At 41.8% G+C, this 24,060-nt stretch overlaps 1 protein-coding gene across 2 annotated transcripts in view; it reads right to left on the bottom strand.

Moving 5' to 3' along the window:
- Window positions 1-7,056: 7,056 nt before the first annotated feature.
- Window positions 7,057-24,060, bottom strand: part of prkcha (protein kinase C, eta, a) — a 32,679-nt gene continuing 15,675 nt past the window's right edge. For both annotated transcript variants that reach the window (XM_033643434.2, XM_033643436.2), the window contains exons 8-14: window positions 23,644-23,775; window positions 23,201-23,374; window positions 20,550-20,704; window positions 12,438-12,576; window positions 11,566-11,754; window positions 7,795-7,941; window positions 7,057-7,626 (exon numbers count right to left, since the gene is read on the bottom strand). In XM_033643434.2, the coding sequence (XP_033499325.1) occupies window positions 7,477-7,626; window positions 7,795-7,941; window positions 11,566-11,754; window positions 12,438-12,576; window positions 20,550-20,704; window positions 23,201-23,374; window positions 23,644-23,775 (1,086 nt within the window). In that variant the 3' untranslated portion in view covers window positions 7,057-7,476. The remainder of the gene's footprint in view (window positions 7,627-7,794; window positions 7,942-11,565; window positions 11,755-12,437; window positions 12,577-20,549; window positions 20,705-23,200; window positions 23,375-23,643; window positions 23,776-24,060) is intronic.

Below are 24,060 nucleotides of genomic sequence, written 5' to 3'. Positions count from 1 at the left end.
TGCACCGTAAAGACACTCCTCCCCCCGCCTGTGCGGGCACGCGCAGTCACATGCCTTCTACAGCGAGGACGCGCACCGGAAACCCGGTGAAGACAGAGCAAACAGAAAACGAACTGGAATTTTCGACCAACAATGCAGTGTGTAATTCAACTGTGCATCTGTATCACCAAAATAGACATTACGGGGTTATACGGATTAGAGTGTTTGGTTATGTATTCAGCGGTTTTACATGTTCCTCCAGCATGCTCTAGTCTGTACAAAGTACCATTGTATGTATAAATATCTAGATTAGTAGTTTTTGCTGATACATGTTTTGTTTAGTGTCCCACGGTACAGGAGGAAGCTGAGGACAACCACTGCTGTGCTTTTACTGTGTTGGGTATATGTCAAGTTCAAACTGTTTTTTGTTTTCACCAAAAACACACAACATGACACCCTTGTGTCAGATTTATGATATGTGCCTTCCATCCATTCCCCCATCCTCTAAATAGACCCTGTCCTGTGATGTCCCTCTTCAGTTCCCTGTGTGGCATGTCCCTCTCTGCTCTGGCAAAGTTTTTTATTTGTTTGGCTTTACATAAAAGTCTCAGGACTCTCAAACCAGATTACAAATCATTGTGTCTCTTTGTGGTCATTTTGTGTCTCTTTGAGGTAATTTTGTGTCTCTTTGTGGTCATTTTGTGTCTCTTTGAGGTCATTTTGTGTCTCGTGGTTGTTTTGTGTCTCTTTGCGGTCATTTTGTGTCTCTTTGAGGGCATTTTGTGTCTCTTTGTGGTCGTTTTGTGTCTCTTTGAGGTCATTTTGTGTCTCCTTGTGGTTGTTTTGTGTCTCTTTGTGGTCATTTTGTGTCTCCTTATGGTTGTTTTGTGTCTCTTTGTGGTCATTCTGTGTCTCTTTGAGGTCATTTTGTGTCTCCTTGTGATCATTTTGTGTCTCTTTGTGGTCATTTTGTGTCTCTTTGTGGTCATTTTGTGTCTCTTTGAGGTCATTTTGTGTCTCTTTGAGGTCATTTTGTGTCTCTGTGGTTGTTCTGTGTCTCGTTGGGGTCATTTTTTGTCTCCTTGTGGTCATTTTGTGTCTCTTTGTGGTCATTTTGTGTCTCTGTGGTTGTTCTGTGTCTCGTTGGGGTCATTTTTTGTCTCCTTGTGGTCATTTTGTGTCTCTTTGTGGTCATTTTTTGTCTCCTTGTGGTCATCTTGTGTCTCTTTGAGGTCATTTTTTTTATCTCTTTGTGGTCATTTTGTGTCTCCTTGAGGTCATTTTGTGTCTCTTTGTGGTCATTTTTTGTCTCCTTGTGGTCATTTTGTGTCTCTTTGAGGTCATTTTGTGTCTGCTTGTGGTTGTTTTGTGTCTCTTTGTGGTCATTTTGTGTCTCTTTGTGGTCATTTTGTGTCTCTGTGGTTGTTCTGTGTCTGGTTGGGGTCATTTTTTGTCTCCTTGTGGTCATTTTGTGTCTCTTTGTGGTCATTTTTTGTCTCCTTGTGGTCATCTTGTGTCTCTTTGAGGTCATTTTTTTTTATCTCTTTGTGGTCATTTTTGTCTCCTTGAGGTCATTTTGTGTCTCTTTGTGGTCATTTTTGTCTCCTTGTGGTCATCTTGTGTCTCTTTGTGGTCATTTTTTGTCTCCTTGTGGTCATCTTGTGTCTCTTTGAGGTCATTTTGTGTATCCTTGTGGTTGTTCTGTGTATCTTTGTGGTCATTTTGTGTCTCTTTGAGGTCATTTTGTGTCTCTTTGTGGTTGTCCCAGGGTGCACAAGGAAGCTGGAGAACAACCACTGCTGTGCTTTTACTTATAAATGTCAAGTTTAAACTCTTTTTTGTTTAGACAGAAATAACATAACATAACACACTTGTACCAGATTTATGATGTCTGAGCCTTCCCTCCAGTACCCCATCCTGGTGGTGTCACCCTCCAGTCCCCTGTGTGGCATGCCCCTCTCTGCTCAGATAAAGTTTTCTTTTGGTGGCTGTACATAGAAATCTCAAGACTTTCAAAGTGGATCACAAATCATTTGATGAGCTGCTTGTGTGTGTGTGAACTGTACATATCATAGAAAGGAGAAAGTGATTTACTGGGTTGGTATGTCTTCACCTCACGCCACCAGACTGCCCACATTTTTCACAATGTTACAGCATCGTGTGCAGTCTCAGGGTGGTATTCTACACGATGATGTAAAAACTTTGTTTAAATGTACTTGTAATTAGAAAGTAGGTCATCCAGGCAATATCTACACTCACTGGCTTACAGATGGTTTTGGTTATTTTCCTGAAGTGTTTTTAAAGTGGATTTCTGTCCAGTCAGGCTCCTCCTCCTCCCATACCACCAGGAGTTATTCACATCACCCATGAATCAGCTCTTACTTAGGAAGAGAAGCATTTTAAGGAAATCTCCCAACCCAAACCCCTCAAGTCAAATGTCATTCTTTATTGACTTTCCTTTATGCTGTGTTACCTTACAGCTCTTCATCCTCTTGCATAGCTCAACATTGTTACATCTGGCAATGACAATTAGGCAAAACTTTGGTTTCCCCTTCCCAGAACTGCTGGCTGGGTGGCACAATACGTCAGAGCTGCAGACTTTGACTTGAGGACAAACAAATACATGACCAGAATGGCCTTATGTGGCTTTGCTTTCTATTCACTTCAGTCCAGTTCAATTAAATAAACTTTATTCATCCCTGAGGGGCAATTGTGATTTTTTGTAGACTTATGAACCAGAGCATAATTAAGGTATAAAGCATAACATATTAACACTATGAATTCACTCTATGCAGTATTTGCACTTCACCTGAGTGTTACAGGTAATTGTAATTGTGTCTGCAGCTTGGCAGAGTGTAGATTAACCTCACTCACTCTAATAACCATATTCCTACATAAAACTGTTTCTGCACAGCACCACATACTACTTACCTTTATACTTGCATGCAATGCTCGATGGAGAAAAAGAAAGGGATCTGTCTGGTAACTGTAGTCACTGTGGTAGAGATTACTCAGTCGCAGCAAACACTGTTTATTTATTTAGTCATTCTGATAAACTTCGACTGCCAGGAAGTTGTCTGCAGTGCCAGACACACCTTTTTTCTGTGCTATTCGTCATTTCAGAAGGGTGAACACATGATGCCACCTCATACATTGTTTTATTCCAAGCCCTGCCAGTTATCTTTGTAAGAGCAAACATTGTGAGATTAGAATTTTAGCATTGTTTTGTGGGGGGAGCATGTGCAGGTTGTTTTTGTGGCACAAACCTTTCTTATGTCTTGGAAGTTAAATTAAAATACACTGAAGGCATGGGTGGATTATGAGACAGCGGACCCCTGGGCACTGATATGCAAAAGGCCCAACTACCCCTCCCACACAGGAGCAAGACACAGACTTTGTAGAGTGTTAACCTCTTTTTCGTTGTTTTTGATCTCTATATAGTCGTTATGCATCTTTTTTTTTGTGGTTTTGTGTCTCTGTGTGGTCATTTTGTCTCTTCCAGGTCATTTTTTGTCTCTTTGAGGTCATTTTTTGTGTCCTTGTGGTTGTTTTGTGTCTCTTGGAGTTTATTTTCTGTCTCTTTGCAGACATTTTTTGTCTCCTTGTGATTGTTTTGTATCTCTTTATGGTCATTCTTTGTATCCTTGTGGTTGTTATGTGTCTCTTTGTAGTCATTTTGTGTCTCTTCGAGGTAATTTTTTGTCTCCTTGTAGTTGTTTTGTGTCTCTGTGTTCATTTTGTGTCTCTTCCACGTCATTTTTTGTCTCTTCTTGATCATTTTGTGTCTCCTTGTGGTTGTTTTGTGTCTCTTTGTGTTCATTTTGTCTCTTCCAGGTCATTTTTTGTCTCTTTGAGGTCATTTTTTGTCTCCTTGTGGTTGTTTTGTGTCTCTTTGTGTTCATTTTGTCTCTTCCAGGTCATTTTTTATCTCTTTGAGGTCATTTTTTGTATCCTTGTGGTTGATTTGTGTCTCTTTGTGGTCAGTTTTTTGTCTTCGTGTGGTCGTTTTGTGTCTCTTTGTAGTCATTTTGTGTATCCTTGTAGTTGTTTTGTGTCTCTCTAGAGTAATTTTGAGTCCCTTTGAGGTCATATTTTGTCTCCCTGTGGTGGTAGTCATTTTGTGTCTCTTTTAAGTCAATTTGGTCTCCTTGCAGTCATTTTGTCTCTCCTTGTAGTCATTTTGTGTCCCTTTGAGGTCAATTCTTGTTTCTTTGTCGTTGTTTTGTATCTCTCTGTAGTTTTTTTGTTTTGTTGTTTTGTCTATTTTTGTGTTTACTTTGTGTCTCTTTGCAGTTCCTTTGCATCTGGTTGTGCTCATTTTGAATCTCCTCCTGATCGGTATGTGTGAATTCAAGTGACATTTTGCCAGTGAAAGTCAGGAAGGCCCCTGGGATCGTTAGGCCCATTCAGCAATTCAACCATGACTGAAGGGACTCCGCTGTGTAACAACAACATTAACACAAAGCTTCAGAGAAAGATGTTGAAATGTACAAGAAAGATTGCATTGTTGCTGCAATAATGGCTTTCGTCTGATTGGATTCTGCTGTCTGAGTCAATTCCTACACAGGCTGGGGTGCTGAGTGTCTATAAACTCACAGAACCCATCATGTGTTGATGTATCAAAGGCACAAGTGACAAAATTAAGATTTCTACAGGGAATCATTTTGGTGATGTCTGAGTCTTTTTCATCATCTGTTTAATCCACCAAGCAGGATAGCAGGGTCAAACCCTGATTCTATCAAGCAGTGCAGAGACACTGCTGGCAGTCTTCAGTGAGTCTCAGTAATGAAAGCTGAGACAAGGCTCCTAAATCTTTCCTCTAATTCAGAAGTTACCCCGAGGAAAGCTGCAAAATGGGGCCATGATAATGGGGGAACAAAAAGGCAAGTCCTTTAATCCAATGTCCCATTCTTTGTATAGCACACACTGCCCGTCTCAGTTAGTGAACGCTTAAGGTAGATTAGCTGACTGATGTTAAGTCCTTGAGATCAATGCACTTTTAATCTTGAGTTGAAATGATCTTCAACAGGGACTGAAGCACTATAGGAAGTGCTTAGCTGCCGTATTAGCCTCCACTCGCTCTTTGTATGTAAACACAACTTCACATTAGCTCGTTTTGTGCTGTGAAAGCACAGCAGCACTGAACTCAGTGTCAGTGTATAAACAGGCATTTTTGCATCTGAAGCCACCAATTTACTGTATTTAGCCACACAATCCTCCACAGGATAGGGGGCTGAGGAGATAAACAGATGTGGTGTGGAGCCTGAAGACTTCCTGCCTCCAACTAACAGGAAGAGTCCATCTCCGTTCTGTAAGGTCGGGGCTGCTCATGTCTGTGCAGGTTCGGCACAGGGAAAACTAGATTCCTCTCATGGCAAGTGTCTTTATTTCTCTTTTGTTGTTGTTTCAGTCGGTGTAATTTATATTACCAGTGGCACACACTGTACTGTATTCATGCTTTTCGAAGTTCCCAAAAGCATGATTCTAGTATTCTTGTGTCTTCCTGTTTCTATCAGGGGCGACAGTAATGACGCTGTGTGGTTTCCTGTTTATTCTCTACTGGTTTGTAGCAACAAAGCAAACTACTGAAGAGCCCTCCACCGTCCTGATTGGCCGATGTTACTTTAAAGTTTTAAAGCTCTCCCTCTGTCTAATATTATGTTCCCACAGTGAGGGTGGTTAAGTGCTCAGCAGGGAGAATATTCAATAACTTTCTCGGATTTGCATGTTTGAAAATGCCCCCGTGTGAGCTCTCATTACTCAGGCAGTCTGCCCACAGACATGGAAGTTTTCAAAGGCTCTGTGTTCGCCGAGAGAAAGAGAGTGTGTGTGTGTCTGAGGGAGCAGAAAGCAGTGGACTGTGAGTGATTACTGTTACCCTTGAGAAACCCTAAGACACACCAAGACAAATCTAACAATTACTAAACACCATACTAGCATTATTAGTCTTCTGGCTCGAGAAGATGTGTGGGGTAATCTCAAAACTTCCCAGTCAGCGTGAATCACGGCGGAGCTTTCACCTCGGATGAAATGTTGCATCATCTTCAACATGCCTGGCTGATCAAATTACACTGAGAATCACTAAGGCAAAGTTTTTGTGACAGGGTGTGGCTAATAAGTGGGTCAAACATGCATCATCTATTGTCTGAAAATGACTGCAGCTAGTTAGACAAATTATCCTTTCAAAATTTACATTCAATCAAGAACTTCACCTAATGTAATGTTTAACATTATTTAACTTTTCGTAATGCCCTGAAAAAGCTGCACAGCTGCTTTTTAAGCCTCATTTACAGAGACACTTCTGTATTTTTCAACCTGGATCCTGTTTCCCTGTGGGTTTTTTTGTGTCAATGTGACTATAGGAACAGTTTTCTAAAATGGTCCTGCACTTGAAGCTGGCAGCTACGAAACAGACTGCAATGTAATTCTTCAGGACAACAGCACACTGTCAATATACGTCCACTAAAGGTGCTTGTTTTTGCCACTGACAGGGTCATCTCACAAGTTGAGTTGCTGCAGGAGGACAACAACAAACAGACCGAATCAACAAGAGACAAAGAAAAATATTAATTTTCTCTGTAGGGTCCTTTCCATAACATTTTCAGACACTTAAAATAACAATCTGAGCCTGTCTGTGGCAAAAACAAGCATTTTTAGTGGACGTGAAATGATGGTGCCAATATGTTTCAAAGGATTACATTGTAGCCCATTTTGCAGCTGCTGCGCTCAATACTGGACCAATTTAAAAAAAACTGTTGTTCCCATTAGTCCCTCTGACACAAAAACATCAGAAAATAGGGTTCAGGTTGAAAAATAAAGAAGTTTTATCCTTTATTTTGAAAGTGTAGGGATTCAGCTGTCATGCATGCAGTGTTTGTCAGTCTGTGAGTGTTTGCTTTTTTCCACAGCGGGGTCACATCATTGAGAAACTATTTCATCTGCTCACTCAGTCCTTCCAGGATTTTAACTGGCAGCTCAATTTTTCTGGGAATCTCTGGCAGGCTGGTTAAAAGTGACTCTGGATTTCTTGTTGTCTCTGGACAGCGCCAGGGCAAAAATGAAACACAGACCATGCCCTTGTGCTCCAAAAAGTGCTTTTTCATTTAACTGGAACTCATTCAGAGCAAAATGTACAATAGAATTCTGAGGTTGGGCACTTTTGTTAAAACATTTTACAACACATGTCAAAATACACAACGTCCACATAGACACTTGCACGAAGGTGTCCAAATCGAGCCGTCGTGCAATCAAAACTAAATGTCATTTCAAAAGCTGATCACATGCCACTTTTTGGGGGAATTACAGGAGTGCTTAAGAGTTCATCAGGTTCGTCCCTGGATCTTTTGAAGCGTGACTTCTCGGCACTTTGCACCCTCATGTCTCTGGGGAATGTGGCAGCATCATACTGCATGTACAGCTGGGAACTGTCTTAGACAAAGCCACAGACACCGAGACGAGTCAGAGTGCAGGATGACTAGGGGACCAATGAGGAGACCCTTAGCTCTCCAGCAGTTCAGGCGAGGTGAAGGAGAAGTTACGAAACTCTTCCTGGTTGATGGAAGGGATCAGAGGGTCTTCGATGGGAGTGAGGGTGGGCTCTTCCTGAGTAAAATCTGGGTCAAAGTTGTTGACGTCCTCTGGTGTTTTCTGGAGGGGAGTAATAAAGAGCAAATCAGAGGCAGCAACATTTTAGCAAAAACCTCAGTCACAGAGACAAGGTAAGACAAAGTCATACACTACGTAATGTCTGCAGAGTCTTCATTGTCATTATCACACACTTTATCATGCCATCATAAAGTAATTCATGTGACTTACGATCCTGGGCTTGAAGGGCGGCTCTATTTCTCTACGATTCAGCTTCTCCCAATCGATGCCAGTGAAGAAGGGGTGGCCGGTCACAGCACTCTCTCCACCGTCTGAGGCCACACAGCCCAGACGTCGAGCCGGGTTTTTGGTCAAGAACTGTGAAAACAAAAAGATGGATGAGTTCACAGACTAAATAAGACACTTTTGAAAATCAGTAAATTATGAAGAACACAGAAGAACAACAACAACAACATCAAAGTAGTATCAAAGGGAAATCAGTGAATTTTAGCAGATTATTGATGAGCTAAACAATGTGAGGAAAGTGTGACACATGTGAACTAGATCAGACCAGTAAGTTTTGGGAGTAATGCCAAACTGGACATGAGCCAGGGTGACATCCAGTCACTCCCCGCCTCCTAACACACACACACACACACACACACACACACACACACACACACACCCTGGATTGTATCTGGCGCCTCCCACAATGCTGAAGTTGAAGAGTTCACCTAGGTTCGATCAAGTGCAGCTACGGTGTCTCAACTTCCTGGTGTTGAACACAATAAAACAATAGAACCTGTTGGACTCCCAACTGTCTCTGCCACCAAAGTAGTCGTGGGTGGTTGGAGGCCAGAGGGAGAGAGCCAAACAAAACAAACTCAAAATTGAAAAACTTTATTTTAACTTGCCTCTGGGAGAAAACTGAAAAAACAAATGTGTTTTGGACAGCCCTCTCTTTTGGCTGAGGAGTGTGTGCACACCTAAGGGCAGGCGGTGACATTCAGACGAGGCCACAACAAACTAACGGACCTCCGTCTCCACAGTGACAGAGGCCAGATTGACCCGAAGTCATTGGAAAAGATCAATACATCTTGCTATATTGGCTCCAAACACTATTAAGTACCAGAGGCCTAAACAACACCACCTGCCTCGGCAAAACAAAGTTCCCAGAGACAGAGAAAGGAGATTAAAGAGACGTCAATGCAGATAAAGAACGGCACAACAGGGGAGATGAAAAGATAGAGGAGAGGATGAACCAAAAACAGTCTACTGCTGGTTTTGTGTGGTTTAGTCCTGTAACACACTCACATACCTCACTCACACACATTTTAAGAAGCATGCAAATACTTGCAGGCAGCTTTTGTTCTCAAGCGATGCAAGAGCACCATAAAATCAGCTTGCAGAGACTTGAATCCTACATCAACAACACAACCCTGTTTATATCAAGACATCTTTTTCGGGAGAGAACCATTACAGTTTAATGCGTTTTTATGCAGTTGCATGCAGGGATCTGCAGCTGCAGGTATGATTCTGATGATGAGCTTTACAGTTAATTAGCCAAAACTTTAAAAAAGCCCACATCAGTATACTAGTGTGGTCCTTGAAGCAGACATATGTTTGAGTTAGACAGACCCACAGCAGGGTTCAAGGAGTCCAGACGTTTACAAACCACAAACCTTGAGAAAAACTTCTGCACTGAATCTGATGCCATCATTTTTTCCATGGCTACACGTTAGCTGTGCCATCCTCACCACCAAAGATGCCATGTCAGCATTACTACATTAAAGTTCCCACTCCCCCATGGCAGCAGAAAGACACAAAGCAATCAGAAATTAATACTGGAGCTGAAACTTCAAGTCGATTATTCAAGTCATCAGCTGGCAGAAAATTAAAAAAATTAACAATTTTGATTGAATAAATGAATCCCTTTGCTATAACAGCAAAAATATCAGGGCTCCCACACATTTACCAGTGAACTTTCCCATAATATTTTACCCCATTTCCATTATTTTTTAAATAGTTTAAAAGAGGTAGGCCTATAGAGCTTGTACAACGCCATAATGAGGCTCTTACTCCAGTGAGTCATGCCCTAAGAAAGGCATTGTAGCAAAACATGTAGCATGCAATGCAAGCAATGCCTTTGTGTCTTCACATACAGTAGCCACAAAGTATTAACAATATCTGGCAGGGCTACAGCAGGCGTGAAATATGTGCCAACGCTGACAGTCTGTTGAGCAACCTTTTGGTTTTCTCAATGCTTTTTGCCTTTAGCATGGCCGACCAGAGGTACTTCCCCTATGTTACCAACGTCTAAACTTGTTGTTCGTATTTCCCGGGTAATAGTGCCTGCAAACTTAACTTGCTTATTAGACCAGTGGTTCCCAACTGGTCCAGCCATGGGTCCAGATTTCTCCTGAGTCATTAGTTGGAGGTCCTAGTTAAATACTCACTCTAAAGCAGAAAACGGCACTTCAAAATAAAAGCTCTGTGCTGGAAAAATAAATAACGTTTTGTTTTGTTTTTTTAAACAAACTTGACACGTTTGCAAGTCACTTGCTGTGCCTGTGACCCTCTTTTGGGCTGCGACCCACCAGTTGGGAACCACTGCATTAGACATTCCTGCCACCAACTAGCTGCACACGCCAATGTGTATCAGGTGATGCTAGTAACACTTTGACGGTGACACAGTGCAGCACTAGATTTGAATTTAGTAATACAAGGAACGTATGTCACGGAACGTTAGACATATAATTGGATTTTTATAAACACATTTAAAAAAAAACAAACAGCCAAAACAATATATATTCAGAAGTTTTTTAAAACAGACGTTAATTTCAAACCATCTCCAGGCCTGGAAAACGGTTTTATTTCATAGCTACTCCAGGAATTTCATGACTGTGGGAACCGTGGCTCCTGTACTGTGGTGGTGTTTTATAGCAGTGTAAATCGAACTGTTTGTTGGACAAAAGAATTTGAGGACACCTCCCTTGGGCTCTTATGAAACTGTGATAGGCATTTTATACAGTTTTCTGATATTGCACAGATTAAATGATTAATTAATTAATTAATTAAAAAGCAACAATGAAAGTAATTTTGTCACAGCCCTGATTAATAGCGTCATCTGATAATCCACGCCCCCCTGTTCTAGAGCATCTTTACGCAAACCACTGAAACAAACTTCAGTTATTAATAAAAACGTAATTATTCTCAACAAACTCAACTGAAAGTGAACTTGCTCAAAGGAATGAGGAGATCCATGCAACGGATCAGCCGTCAGTATAAATAGTGCAGTAGCGCTCAAATCTTCTCACACCGACAAGCATCTTTACATAACGTGTGACACTGGCAGCAGGGACACAAATCACCAGAGGAGATCGGCCCTGTGCTTCCTCAAGCATGCTGGAATAACAACAAGGATAAGGGGAGAACAGGGTGCAAAGAGGGCAGGAGTGGAGGGAGGAGGGGGGAGGGGGGAGGGGTCATCGTCGTATTTATAGCCTGTGTGCTGTGGCTGGGCAGTGGACCATGCCTTAATATAGTTATGTAAGAGAGCCGAGCCGGGCCAAACAGCTGGCTTGCAGAATTCCACAGGGCTGCCAGTCACTCTGCAGTCAGAGGGTGTCAGTCAGTCTGAAGGACAATAAATAACACACCCTGATCAGAGACAACCAGATGAAAGGTTTCAATCCTAAAGATACCACCAGCAGGCTCTGCTACACTCTCCAGGAATGCTGGGAATTTAGTAAATGACCTCAACTTACTGGCTTTTCTCAACAACGCTGGTCACAAGTCCAGCAAGACATTGATTTTCTCTGTCATTAGTTCAGTTGAAAAAAAAAAGCCTCTGACGTTTCCTGCTATTGTGTAATGAGAAAAAAGTCCAACTGAGGCAATCTGAGGAGGGTAAATGTCTACGGCAACACCTGGCGTTCATCCAGCTGTACCCATGGTGCAGTTTTTAGAGTTTATGAACCACTTAAAAAGATGCAGACTCACAGCTTTGAGTATATTCACTGCTTCAGCGCTGAGCCAAGACGCATAAACAATCTCTTCATTGAGGATGGATTCAAAGAGGTCGTCTTCGTTTTCGGCCTCGAAGGGGGCGTGTCCCGACAGCATCTCGTACAGCAGCACCCCGAGAGCCCACCAATCAACAGAGGGCCCATACAGCATCTCCTGCAGGATCTGTGGAAACATGTCGCAGCACACTATTAAAGTTAATCATCACAGACGCACAGAGAGCGCTACAGCGAGCTTAAAACCACTCCACTGGGTTCAGTTAGTAGACGTGTTGGATTTGTGAGGCTACACTGAGGAGCAAGTGTGAGGGGAAACCAAAGAGGCCTTTCATAAATCCAGACACACAGTCTTGGTCAGAGAAAAATCTCTCAAACATGAAGACACAGACCATCTTAATCCCTCATTATGAAAACCAAGCACGTCTGTAAAGGCACATTCTGATGAGGGGATCAGGGCCTGTCAAGTCAACAGAACCCTTCACAAGCTTGACCTCATGGGTACGCTGCCTTCCAGTAAGTCAGGAGGGCGTTTGGAGTGCCAGGCAGTGACCACAGTGTTTGTTTATAGTGAGGTGGTGTGATGGAGAGAGGACGGGACTGGGAACTGCATCATACGAACTCAGAAGACCAGGGCTGCAGGAAGCTAAGTGTGTCTGAATTTATTTTTTGCTGAAATCTGTTGGTTAAAAAACTGGAATATATAAGACAGCAGCAAGGTATCTAAAAATGTCCTGCGTCACAGATGTGGAAAAAGGATCCAGAAGTCTGAGATTATTTGTAGTTTTGGGTCTTGAGCTGTATGTGTATAAAGTTACAGTGTGTTTATTCAGCACAAGTGCAGAAACTGACCTCAGGGGCAATGTAATCCGGGGTCCCACAGAAAGTTCCCGTGGCCACGCCTTCAAATATGCCCTCTTTGCACATGCCAAAGTCCGCCAGCTTACAGTGACCGTCTTTGTCCAGAAGGACATTGTCCAGTTTTAGATCTCTGAAAGACAAGACGAACACAGACACAGAATATTAGTTTTGGCGTGTTGTTATCCAGCAGACATAAATGGAAAATAACAGAGGCTGGAAGGTTATCAATGATGCCAACAGCTGCAAGTTTGTTCTCGGCATCCAGTCGCACCCAGTTGGTGTTGTTTCTAATTATATCAAACAGAGGTAGAAATTTGTGGCGAGACAAAAAGAAGGTCTTCTGAGGACATTGGAAATATCTGTGGTGGCAGGAGACGCTGACAGAGAACTCTTCAACCTTTAAATGGCAGCCAGGAGCAGTCAGATGGTCACTTACGGACATTGCACGGCATGTCTGTATTTTTTGTCCAAAATTGTTGCACGGTTAAAAATAAATACGACCTTACGCTGTGTCAGTCACGTTTGCACACTGACTTTCAAACTTACGACCAAGAAACAGTGAAGACAATGTGGCATACAGGAGAGAGGTATAATTTCATTACTCAGATAGCCTACTTTCAACAGGTCAGACAGTAATAGGGTAGACGATGATGAAGAGGAGGAAGAGGATGGGGACCGCACACAGACAGAGAGCGACAGAGTGGAGACAGAGAAGGAGGACAGGTCAGCCCCTTCAGCTTCCAGTGGTGCCAAATGCAAGACATAGACAGAGAGTGGTGGCAGCCAGGGAGGTACCTCCAGTGGAGAGAATAGACAAGACAGCGAATGTGTCTTTTCATTTTGTCTCATTTTGCAAATAGAAAAATAGAATGCATCAGACTCAGTGTGCAAGGGTTCTGTGCATTACAATCAGTGGTGTAGTGGCAGGTGACTGGGCAGATGGGCAGGCTACAGAGGGGGAAGTGTATGAATTCTCCTATAAATTCCAGTGGCTTTTTTGCTGATAGGTGGGTGTACTGTACACAGCCGTAAAAAGAGGTGTGTTTACCCCATATACCCTCTGCTGCACCAATGGAAACTATTTTTGTTGGATGGAGGATTTCAAAAATGCACATGGAAAATACAGACTCAGTGTGCAAAGGCCTTCAGTTTGGCAAAAAGGGTAAAGTGCTCTGATGTCATTATGTTAGGATGTTACATACTCTGGCCTTGTCCCAGTCCATAAGATGATTTTCCCTTTTGCAGTGATCTGTGATGGCTGATTTGTAGGTTTCTTGTTGTGCCTTTTCTTTTATTGATCAAGGGAAGGGAAATTCATCTTATGGACTGGGACAAGGCCAGAGTCAGACACACCGAGGACAACAAATACCGGCGCTGGATCAGGGAGGCTACTGAAATAATGCTCTCCCACACCTGGAGCAGCGTCCTGGAGAGGCGGTGGACGGACAGCAAGTGGCGTGACCGTCCAGTCCGTTTTTGACAGGATGGTCACGCCACCCTAATATCGGCTGATTGACAGATCAGCTGATAAAGAGGGCGTCACAACCACCACCAAGTGACACTTCTGAGGAAGGCGGAAGTTTGCGCTGAAACATGTCAAGGTATCATCCTAACATGAGATAAAAGAACAAGCATACAATCAAGTTGGTGCTGTGGTGCTCAACAAAAAACAAACTGCAATCTGCAAAACAAGCAGGTTAAAAATTAGAGACGGAGATGCGACAGCGTCACGCTTTGTTCAACATTCAAATTTGCACAAATAACAGTTAGTAAGTAAGCAAGCTAATGCTAAGCTAACATCAGTTTAATGGCTCTGTTGTGGTACTGGTTAATAGTGCTACATGCTATGAAAGTGCAGTGTCAGCAAAACTTTTTAATGATTAAGATCGGTCGCATTTGTTTTAACAAATAAATACAAATTTTGTAAATTTAATATATTATTAATCTATTAAAGTGGAAGTACCTTTGGTGAAGAGTACATTATGACTTACTAAAGTTTAGGATTCGGGACCAGTCAGTCTTGACCTGCGACTTGGGCGCATAGACTTGGGACTTACTTGTGACTTGCAAAACAATGACTTGGTCCCGCATCTGACTGGAGGTAGAGTTAAGGTTAGAATTATATTTTGTTAATAATTAATCATGCAGTTAGGACGTCCATTTTTGGGTTATGGATGTGGGTTGTTTCCTCTTAAGCAAATGCATGATTTATGATTTTGTGGGTATATCAATAACACTGACTTTAATTTAACAACTGAGATTAACACATTATCATATTTTCTTATATTACCAAGGTCATTCGACTGAAAACAATTTCATAGTGTTCTGTGTCGTTAAACAAAATGAATGAACGTTGTGGCATAAAAATGACTCAAATAATAAATAATAAGGCACCAAAAACCCCCCAACCGCTCGGGGCGCCTGACCACGGCAGCCCCCTCACTCTGACATCTCTCCACTTTGTACATGTATAGGTCCTGTTTGTGCATGTGTGTGTATTTCGGACCTGTGTGTTAATGACAACAGAGTGAAAATTTGAATTTTTCCCTCAGGGGGATTAATAAAGTATATGAAATAAAAATTAATAAACAAAATATTAATAGATAAACAAAGGCTCCACAGAAAGCAATAACATCATGTCTTAATATCAATTGTACTGAAAAGGAAATGTATTGTAATATCAGTGGAGGTATCTTCCACTGTGCTGTCTGTGCATGTGAAAACCTCTCTAACCAAGTGATGGATAAGATCTCTTCCTGTGTGTTCATGTCAACTGGTGTTTTGTCATCTGACAGAGAGATTAAACTCTCTGAGCGTGGGCTCTGGAGTTGAGCTGTAATCTGTAATCAGGTGACCCAACTTTGAATCAAGGTCATTTCACAGAGACCAACTGAGGCTGAATAGAAGATACTTTTTAATATTGCAGGCTGACTGATGATAAATGACAGCTTTTGGGTGATGCACACAACTTAAAAGGGAACTGATTTTTTACATTTTTTTTATTTCCTGTTCCTCCCTGCTGAAAATGCAAAAAGGATCCTGAGTGATAATAAAAACAGGAACGCAAATCCTGAATGAAAAAGAGACAGGCAGACTGCTGGTCAAGCAACACGAGTTTGGTTGGATTAATCTGGATTGCTCTTCTCTCGCTAACGTAAGCCGATTGTGTAACCGTGACTCAGATATTCATGGCAACTGTCCCTCGCAGCCTCAAAAACAGGCCAAAAGGGATCAACGCTGATGCTTACACATCACGACCACTCAGTCGTACAGTACACAGTTTAGAACATGTTAGAGCTTAATACAACAAGAATAACAAAACTGGATGCCAGTAAATAGTTTCATGTTAAAGAGGGTGTGTGTGATATACGGCCACTTCTGCTATTTCACAAACATTCTCCTGCTCCAAAGCACTTTACAGTATTATTGCTGTATATATTCTAGTATAAATGTGCCCACTGAGAAATGACTCCCTACCCCTGGCAGTTTTACTACGCACTCTCATCACTGAGCTCCACAGGATCGCACATCACTATGCAAATAACCCACTGCACTAGTGCTCCTGCACTCCTTCATCCGCCCACCTCAACACACTGGAAAAACAAGCCAGACTTTGAAACGGGTCAGTCAGACAGTGTGGTAGCTACTTTAACACTATACATCTGCAGCTTTGATGTAAGGAAACTTTATCCCACTGCAAGACACATCTAACTGGGTAAGAGATAGAGTTGCACTAATATGAAAATTTCCAAATAAGAGAAGAGGAAGTGCTGATTAACACTATGACGCACATACTGAGAGGCTGTTTTTTTTCTCTGACGGTAGTAAGAGGGTATGAGTGCATCTGGACAAACTACCACTTTTGAAATCTATGCAAATACTGAACGCAAATAATCTATGCACTCAGGGAATACCTTCCCCTCAAAATGATCATTTGTTTATCATTTACTCACCCCTTGCTGCCTTGAATTTGTTAAAATAACTTTGTTATCCTCCCGCCTGCCTCAACAGTGAGCAAAGAAATTAAAACTGAAAAAGTTCTTGATGAATTGAAGTACATGGGGGCCGCGATTAACAACATCTATTTACAGAGTCTCACACAACTCATGCAGGATAATCCAAGTCTCATTTATCCAATCTTCAGTGCTTCCCAAACACATGCATTCTCACTAAAAGAATAATATATGAAAACACATAAATGCAGCACGCCTGGGCAACTTAATGGAATACATGAGTTCAGGCAAACACACTTGCCCATGCGCGCTACTCGTATGTGCTTGAGCAACAATGCATGTGTTTGAGGAAATGCAGCGATTACACTTCATGAAAGCTTTCAGGAAGATCATCGTGTCGCAACCTCTGCTGCTGTCCTTCCTTCATTGCTCTGTGGAAAGTGTCCTGACTTTTGGCATCCTGGTGTGGTACAGCAGCAACTCTGCAGCTGCCCCGCAGAGAGTGATAAAAGCTACGCAGAAAATAACCAACACACACGCCTACCTGACCTGGAAGACATTTTTACCTCCTGCTGCCTCCAGAAAACAACAAACATCCTGAAGGACTCGTCTCACCCTGCCCGCCATCTGTTTGACCTTCTGCCCTCAGGTAGACATTATCGGACAATTAAAACATGCACCATCAGACTGTTGAACAGTTGATACCCCAAAGCCATTATTACACTGAACGCTGCACTGAAATCACACAGCCAGTAATATTCAATTTTTATACTTGCATTGTGTGCAGTGGATTTTGTTGTATTCATTTACAAAGTCAATAAAAAGGAACTGAGCTGAAGTACTGAGCATACAACTGGATAAATGAGACTATACTGCACGAGTTGTGTGAGAGACTGTGTGAGAGAACGGGTGTTTTGATATAGTTTTGCTGTTGTTAAACGCTGCCCCCTTTTACTTCAATTCATCAAGAACTTTCGCCATTTTTGGATTCTTCGTTCACTGTGGAGGCATGTGAAACAAGTTAAGTTTTCTTTATGAATTCACGGTAACACAGGTGGAGTTTTTGGTAAACAAATGGTCATTTTTTTGTGTAAAATATTCCATTGAGGTCACGATTAAGCAGTGTCTTGTTACACACGATGCATTAAAGTGCTCTTAAAATAAGAGTTTGGATGAAATTATTGCATTTTTTTAAATTTTGTTCCCTCCTTATATGGTTTGCTTTCTAGCACTGTGGTAGGGACAAAATATTTGACACTACAAGACTACGCCTCTCTAGTATAGTCCCAAGAACAACTTTGTTCACAATGGTGGCATTTACCGCAGGGCATCTGTACTGGATTGCATGACATTTAGCAGCTGTTCATGACACTGTGTTCACCCCCCACGGACTCTCCAACGCCAGCCTGGGTTCAGACTGTTTGAAGTCTAGATGTATGTTAACTGAATAACTACGGCATTTTTTTTTTTTTTTTAAAAACATCTTGAAACTTCTTTTTGAGGAGAACAGTAACAGGAAACACGCTAAAGGAAATATGTGTGGAGAAATACATCTAGCTGAGCCACATAAGTTGTGCATGTTACACAACACAGTAACTGCAGTGTTATTTTAAGGAGGCAGCATGAGCTCTGCTCTTCTGACACTGGCCTGATGTGCGAGCAGCTTGTTATTTTAGTTGTAGCATGCTACTGATGTGAGGCCTCTTCAGCTAACAGTCATGCTATGTGGCGCAGACTGACACAGAATACTTGGACCACCAAATATAACTCAGGATTTCGCTCACATGATGCCCCCTTCCTGACCATCACGCACTGGCAGGAAGCCCACTGCTCTGCCATTCTACTACATTCTACAACAACCCAGAGGTCTCAAAGAACATACTCAAGTATCTGATGCAGGAATATGAGCAGAAAATTGATTACCATACAAAAACATAATCATTAAATGGGAGATCGAAATGAGTTCAGACATATCACATGACACCTGGAGGGAAATTTGTACTGAGGCACAAATTCCAATATCTGGCGGGAGTTTAAATGGAAAGTATTAACACGATATTTCCAGACTCCACAAGTAACAGCTAAGTAGGCTGCATCCAAGTCAGACAAGTGTTGGAGAAAATGTGGCCCACAAACTGGAAACCACATTCATATTTTCTGGTCCCGCCCCAAGTTAAGGAACTTTTGGAAGGATGCGTTTGATGCCCTGAGAGCAGTATTTCATCAAAAATATCCCCAAATATCCCTGAAGGGTTTGAGGGGAGGGCAAAAATGTATCTATTACAAATCCTCTCAGGGGCTGCGATTAAATGTATCACAATTAGATGATTGAATCCTGAACCTCCAACGTACAACATCTGGATTAAAAACTTATGGGAACTGTTTGAGATGGAATAAATCACATATGCATTGAGGTTGCAAAGACCAAAATTCATAAAGAGGTGGAGTCCTGCAATGAGTTTGTTAATGCAGTAAGGGAGCTCTGAAATCCATATCTCACTTTTATATTTGTAAGTTCACTCTATTTCTTATTTACATGTTTTTCTTCTTCTCTTTTTACTCATCTTAAACCTGGACAGATGTTACGGCAGCTGAAAACTTTGCACAATGATCAAAGTACTATGTGAGCGATGTAAAAACTGAATTTGCATCAAATGCTTAAGTTGGTATAAAAAAAATAGTCCAAAAAACTCTAAAGATTAAGTTATATCGTTAAAAGTGTGGTTAAGATAAAATTAAAACTGTGACTATGCTGCCAGCGTACACTCTGTGGCAGTCTGTCGTTACACTGTGCTTGCTATAATAAGGTATGGGCCTTAAAGAAAATAAAGGTGATAATGGACTTCAAACTGCACAGCTCAAGTTGGCTGCAGCACATTGTGCTCCAAGACCTGCTTGGAGAACATGAATGGGAAAAAAAATCACTAAAGAATAATGACAGTTTGAGAGAAGGCTGAGATGAAACCACAGGGGTAAACTCAGTGTATGACTGATAGCTTCAGAAACTGCACTGATGTTTCAACTGAAATGGGAAGTGAAGGAATGATGGCTGAATGAACACAGTTAACACATCCATCTTAAAGGAGTACAAGTCATCAAAGATAGATTAAACAAATGGGCAAAATCGATGCAGCAGAGGACAAATCACAGTATCATGAGTTTTATTCGCTTTTGTTTGATAATAAGAATATTTTTCATGCCATGAGGTTTTTCTTTTTATATCAGTCCGTATACATATCCTTTATAATTTTACTGTGCAAAGTTCCTATGCACTTTTCCTTCTTTTGCAATAGTATTTCATACTTACTGTGCATTAATATTTGTATATTTCAATCCATCATGGACGTTCATTACCTGTCTTAGTGAAAGGTGTATATAGCTTTTGTATTATTTTATTTTTTTACTCATGTCTTTATCTTGTTTCATGTCACTTTATCCCCTTACTTGTGTCTCTTGAGCTGCTGTAATGAGTGAACTAACTGTTGTGGGATTAATAAAGTCTGTCTCTTCTCATCTCATGTGAAAGCAGGTTAGTGAACAGTAGAAAGCAGTATGAAGGCCAGTGAAAATGTTACAGTGGTTACTTCTTTTTTTTAAATCTCTTAATTATTCAGTCTCATTGTCAAATTCGGTACACAATGATGCTGGAGCACTGCTTGGAAGAAAACGGGCAGTATTTTGTGACAGTGCGTCATTCCATCATGCCAAAAAGGGGTGTAAAAATTAGCGCTTTCACCTGAGTGTTATATAGAGCCAATTGAAGCTGGAGCTGATAAATACCTGTAACTAACAGAGTCATTTGTCCTAGGGGTTAACACCATCTCATCTCATCTGTAGACTGCAAACCCAAACCAATAAACCTGATTATACTATTCCATATAATGACACTGCACTTTCCTTGTTTTCATGAATTTTCTGGAGTGCCAAAACTACGAGACAGTGGTTCTTGCAGTGTAAAGAATATGAAATCTCAATATTATATTATTACATTCTTCATTTTAGGACTCAACACAAGGTAAAATATCTAGTTAAGATGTAGAATTACTGCAGTAGACTATAACATAAAGCTTTTGGGAGCTTTCTGTGCACACATATGTTCTACTGTATTTAGCACAGCAAAGCCCATTAAATCGTGCTCCCTGATTCAGACCTGTAGATGATGCCTTTGCTGTGCAGGAACATGAGAGCGGAGGTTATCTCTGCTGTGTAGAACCGTGCTCTGGGCTCCTCGAACTTCCTGGACTTCTGGATGTGGAACATAAGATCGCCACCATTCACAAACTCCATCACAAAGAAGAGACGGTCCTGCCAAAGGAAGCAAAGGGAATGACATTTATACATGTGCACACAAACCACACAAGGCTCCCATGTTATTATACAGTCCAAGAACCCATGACCATGGACATGCTGAAATTGCTTCAAGGATGATACATGTCTGCTTCTCATCAATTTCATGTCTGTTTAATGGATTCCTGTGCAACTCATTGAAGCTGAGAGTCAGCGGGGCAAAAAAAAAAAAAAAACTGATCAAAGCCATAAATCTTCCTCTCTCATTAAAGGCTGTGGGCAATATGTGATCTAGAAAATCAGAGCCTGGAGGGGAAAAAAAATCACTGCAGGAGAGTGTGATGTAGAGATCTGCTCATAAAGCTTCCTGAAGTGATCACGACATTCAGCTACAGCTGACTCCGTTTAACCACTCTGTGGCTTAGAGTGGCTGAGTATTTTCCCTGAGATTTATAATCTTTAATAATAATAATGTGCTGCACAAGTAAATCAGGCTGAACTCTGTGTGCCGTGTAGCTGTGAGGCTGTAAAGGGAATCTTAAAATTCACACTAGAGTAGTTTCTTGATTGTACTCTCTATTGAGTCGTATAGCATTGTAAAATTTTAAGATGCTAGTCACACTGACATTTGAGCTCCAAGGTGCAAGAAGCATTTAATCTAAAAAAAAACTGGTTCACTGTTTTACGTCAGTTGAATTCCACAATACTACTTGAGCATTAAGGTAACCACAAATGCCATTTCCTACAGTGGTCAATTTGAATTCACAGCCTATGAATGGCTGTCTCTGGGATTTCCAGAGTTTATTTATACTGGTTTCTTTTGCAAGACATTCTCCAAACCTGCGTGAACTTGATGAGTTTGATGCCTGGCGGTGCATCATTAGAATCAATTTGCTTTTTAATGGGTAAGATGAGCAGCTAAAGATCAATTGCCGTGCTGAAGGACAATTTTCCAGAGAAACATCATCTCCCCCTCAACACAGAAGCAACACATCCCCCTTACTCATCACTTCTCCCACGCTTTCCATACCCACTTGCTTAAATTTCACACTTTTGTTTGTAGAAATGCTTCAAAACAATCTTGGATGCTTTCACGACCTGTTCAGGAAAAGCGCGACAAGACACCTAAAAAAGTGAGGGTAAGGTTTAGTGGTGGAACAAAGGCTATTCTGAGGTCTTGTGTGGGCTTGAATGGATCACGGGAGCAGTGTCATTGAGACAAGTTTTCACTTTGTGCTGCTCTATTTTGATCCGAGGTGAAGTAGGTCAGTGCGGTTCAAACGATGAAAGCAGATTAGGAGTTGCCTGACTGTGCTGAGATCATCAGCTCTGCCATCTGAGCCTCAGTCACTCCCAACACCCTCTCAGGCACAACACTGGGAAACTGCCGCCACCTGCTGACCAATGTGCGCATGACAACATTGCATCCTAAATCCACACCACACACTAACTGTATCCACTACAGTAGATCTAACTGTACCGTTTGTGTGATGAGCAAACAAACCAGCCCTTGGCCATTGTGTACTAAGAGGAAAGTAAAGCAATATGTGCAGATCCAGATTAATGGACCGAACACAGTGTGTGGAGTAATACATTAACAATCACACAAATGAATGCCACGCTATTTACTAACATGTAAAGTATATATAAACAGGCATACAAGGTATTCAAACAAGATCAGTATCAATACAATCTTTACAAAGTGCCTGTGCGCGATTAACTACAATTAAAATACCTGAAAGAAAGAAATACTGCATACTACTGCCTCATCTTAAGTAATTCAGGATGGGAGGGCAACAGAGATCTTTACATCCACGAACTATGCAAATACAGCATAAAGAGTGTTTTGAGTTTTCCACTTTTTGAATGCACAGTGATCTTCTCAAATATCAACACTTATTTATACCAAATTTGATCCGAAAACACTTTTCAAGGAAGGCAAGGGAGAAGGTGTTTGTTATCCATCCATCCGCTTATCTGGGGCCAGGTCGCAGGAGGCAGCAGGCTGAGCAAAGCACCCCAGATGTCCCTCTCCCCAGCAATGTTTTCCAGCTCATCCTGGGAGACCCCAAGGTGTTCCCAGGCCAGACAAGATATGTAATTCCTCCAGTGTGTTCTGGGTCTGCCCCAGGGCCTCCTACCAGTGGGACGTGCCTGAAACACCTCTAACAGGAGGCGCCCAGGAAGCATCCTGATCAGATGCCCAAACCACCTAAACTGACACCTTTCAATGCAAGGGAGCAGCCACTCTACTCCGAGCTCCCTTCGGATGTCAGAGCTCCTTACCCTATCTCTAAGGCCGGTTGTATTCGCAATCTCATTCTTTCAGTCACTACCCAGAGCTCATGACCATAAGTGAGGGTTGGGGCATAGATGGAGCAGTGAATTGAAAGCTTTGCGACTGAGGGTAGAATGAGGTGTTTGTTACCTCTGTTGAATTGCAAAAATGCTCTGATTGTCTTCACAATAAAAGCTTACTGAACTGTAAAAGTGCACGAGTGTATCTGTACTGACCAGCGTCTGGAAACAGCAGTACAGCTGTGTGAGGTAGGGGTGACAGCGGGCCAGTGACAACACCCTCTTTTCCGTCATGGTACACTCCACATCATCGTCTTGCAAAATGATGTCCTTCTTCAACACCTTGACCGCGAAAACCCGATCTTTGCCATTTAGTCTCGCCAGCATCACCTGCAGACACAATGTACAGAGTTTAAATTCAGTACCACCTTGATACAAATCCCATCAGAACAGATGAGGCATATCCATTCACATACTGTAGATGTATTCAAGTATTGGAAATGCTAAATGATATACTTCATGTTACAACATCTTTTGAAAACATTTCTGAATTAATTCGACCATCTTCCCACTTTCTAGTCTTTCTCATTGTTCATCTACTGTGTGTTGTCACCTCATGACACAGAGCATTTCTCATTATCCTCTCTCTTCATTCCCACCTTGCCAAAACTGCCCTTGCCGAGGACTTGAAGAAACGTGAAGTCTGAGATGCCCAGCCGAGGGGTCTCCTGCTGAGTGGCCGTACTCCCCTTCCTTTCAGAGGGCGTCCTCATCTCACCTGCACTTTTGGCCTGTCAGTGAAAAAATAAAATAAATAAATAAAACGGCACTCAGTTCAGCCTGATTGTTTAAGCCACATTTAAAGTTCCCATTAAACAAATAGCCGAATGCTACTTGATCCCACATATTTACATGTTTCCGGTAAAAACAGGAAGCTAGAGAGGGACTTTTCGCAGATATTGCTTGGCCATTACGAGTGTGTCTTCAGAACACCCCCAAATTTCAGATTGACAGTAGCTACTTGTTCAACATTAAGACAGCCATGAGGACAGCCTGCTCTCTCTCGCCACCATTAC

Source organism: Epinephelus lanceolatus, chromosome 15, assembly GCF_041903045.1.
Source record: "Epinephelus lanceolatus isolate andai-2023 chromosome 15, ASM4190304v1, whole genome shotgun sequence".
NCBI classification, from domain to species: Eukaryota; Metazoa; Chordata; class Actinopteri; order Perciformes; family Serranidae; genus Epinephelus; species Epinephelus lanceolatus.
This window is presented reverse-complemented; position numbering and strand designations above follow the sequence as displayed.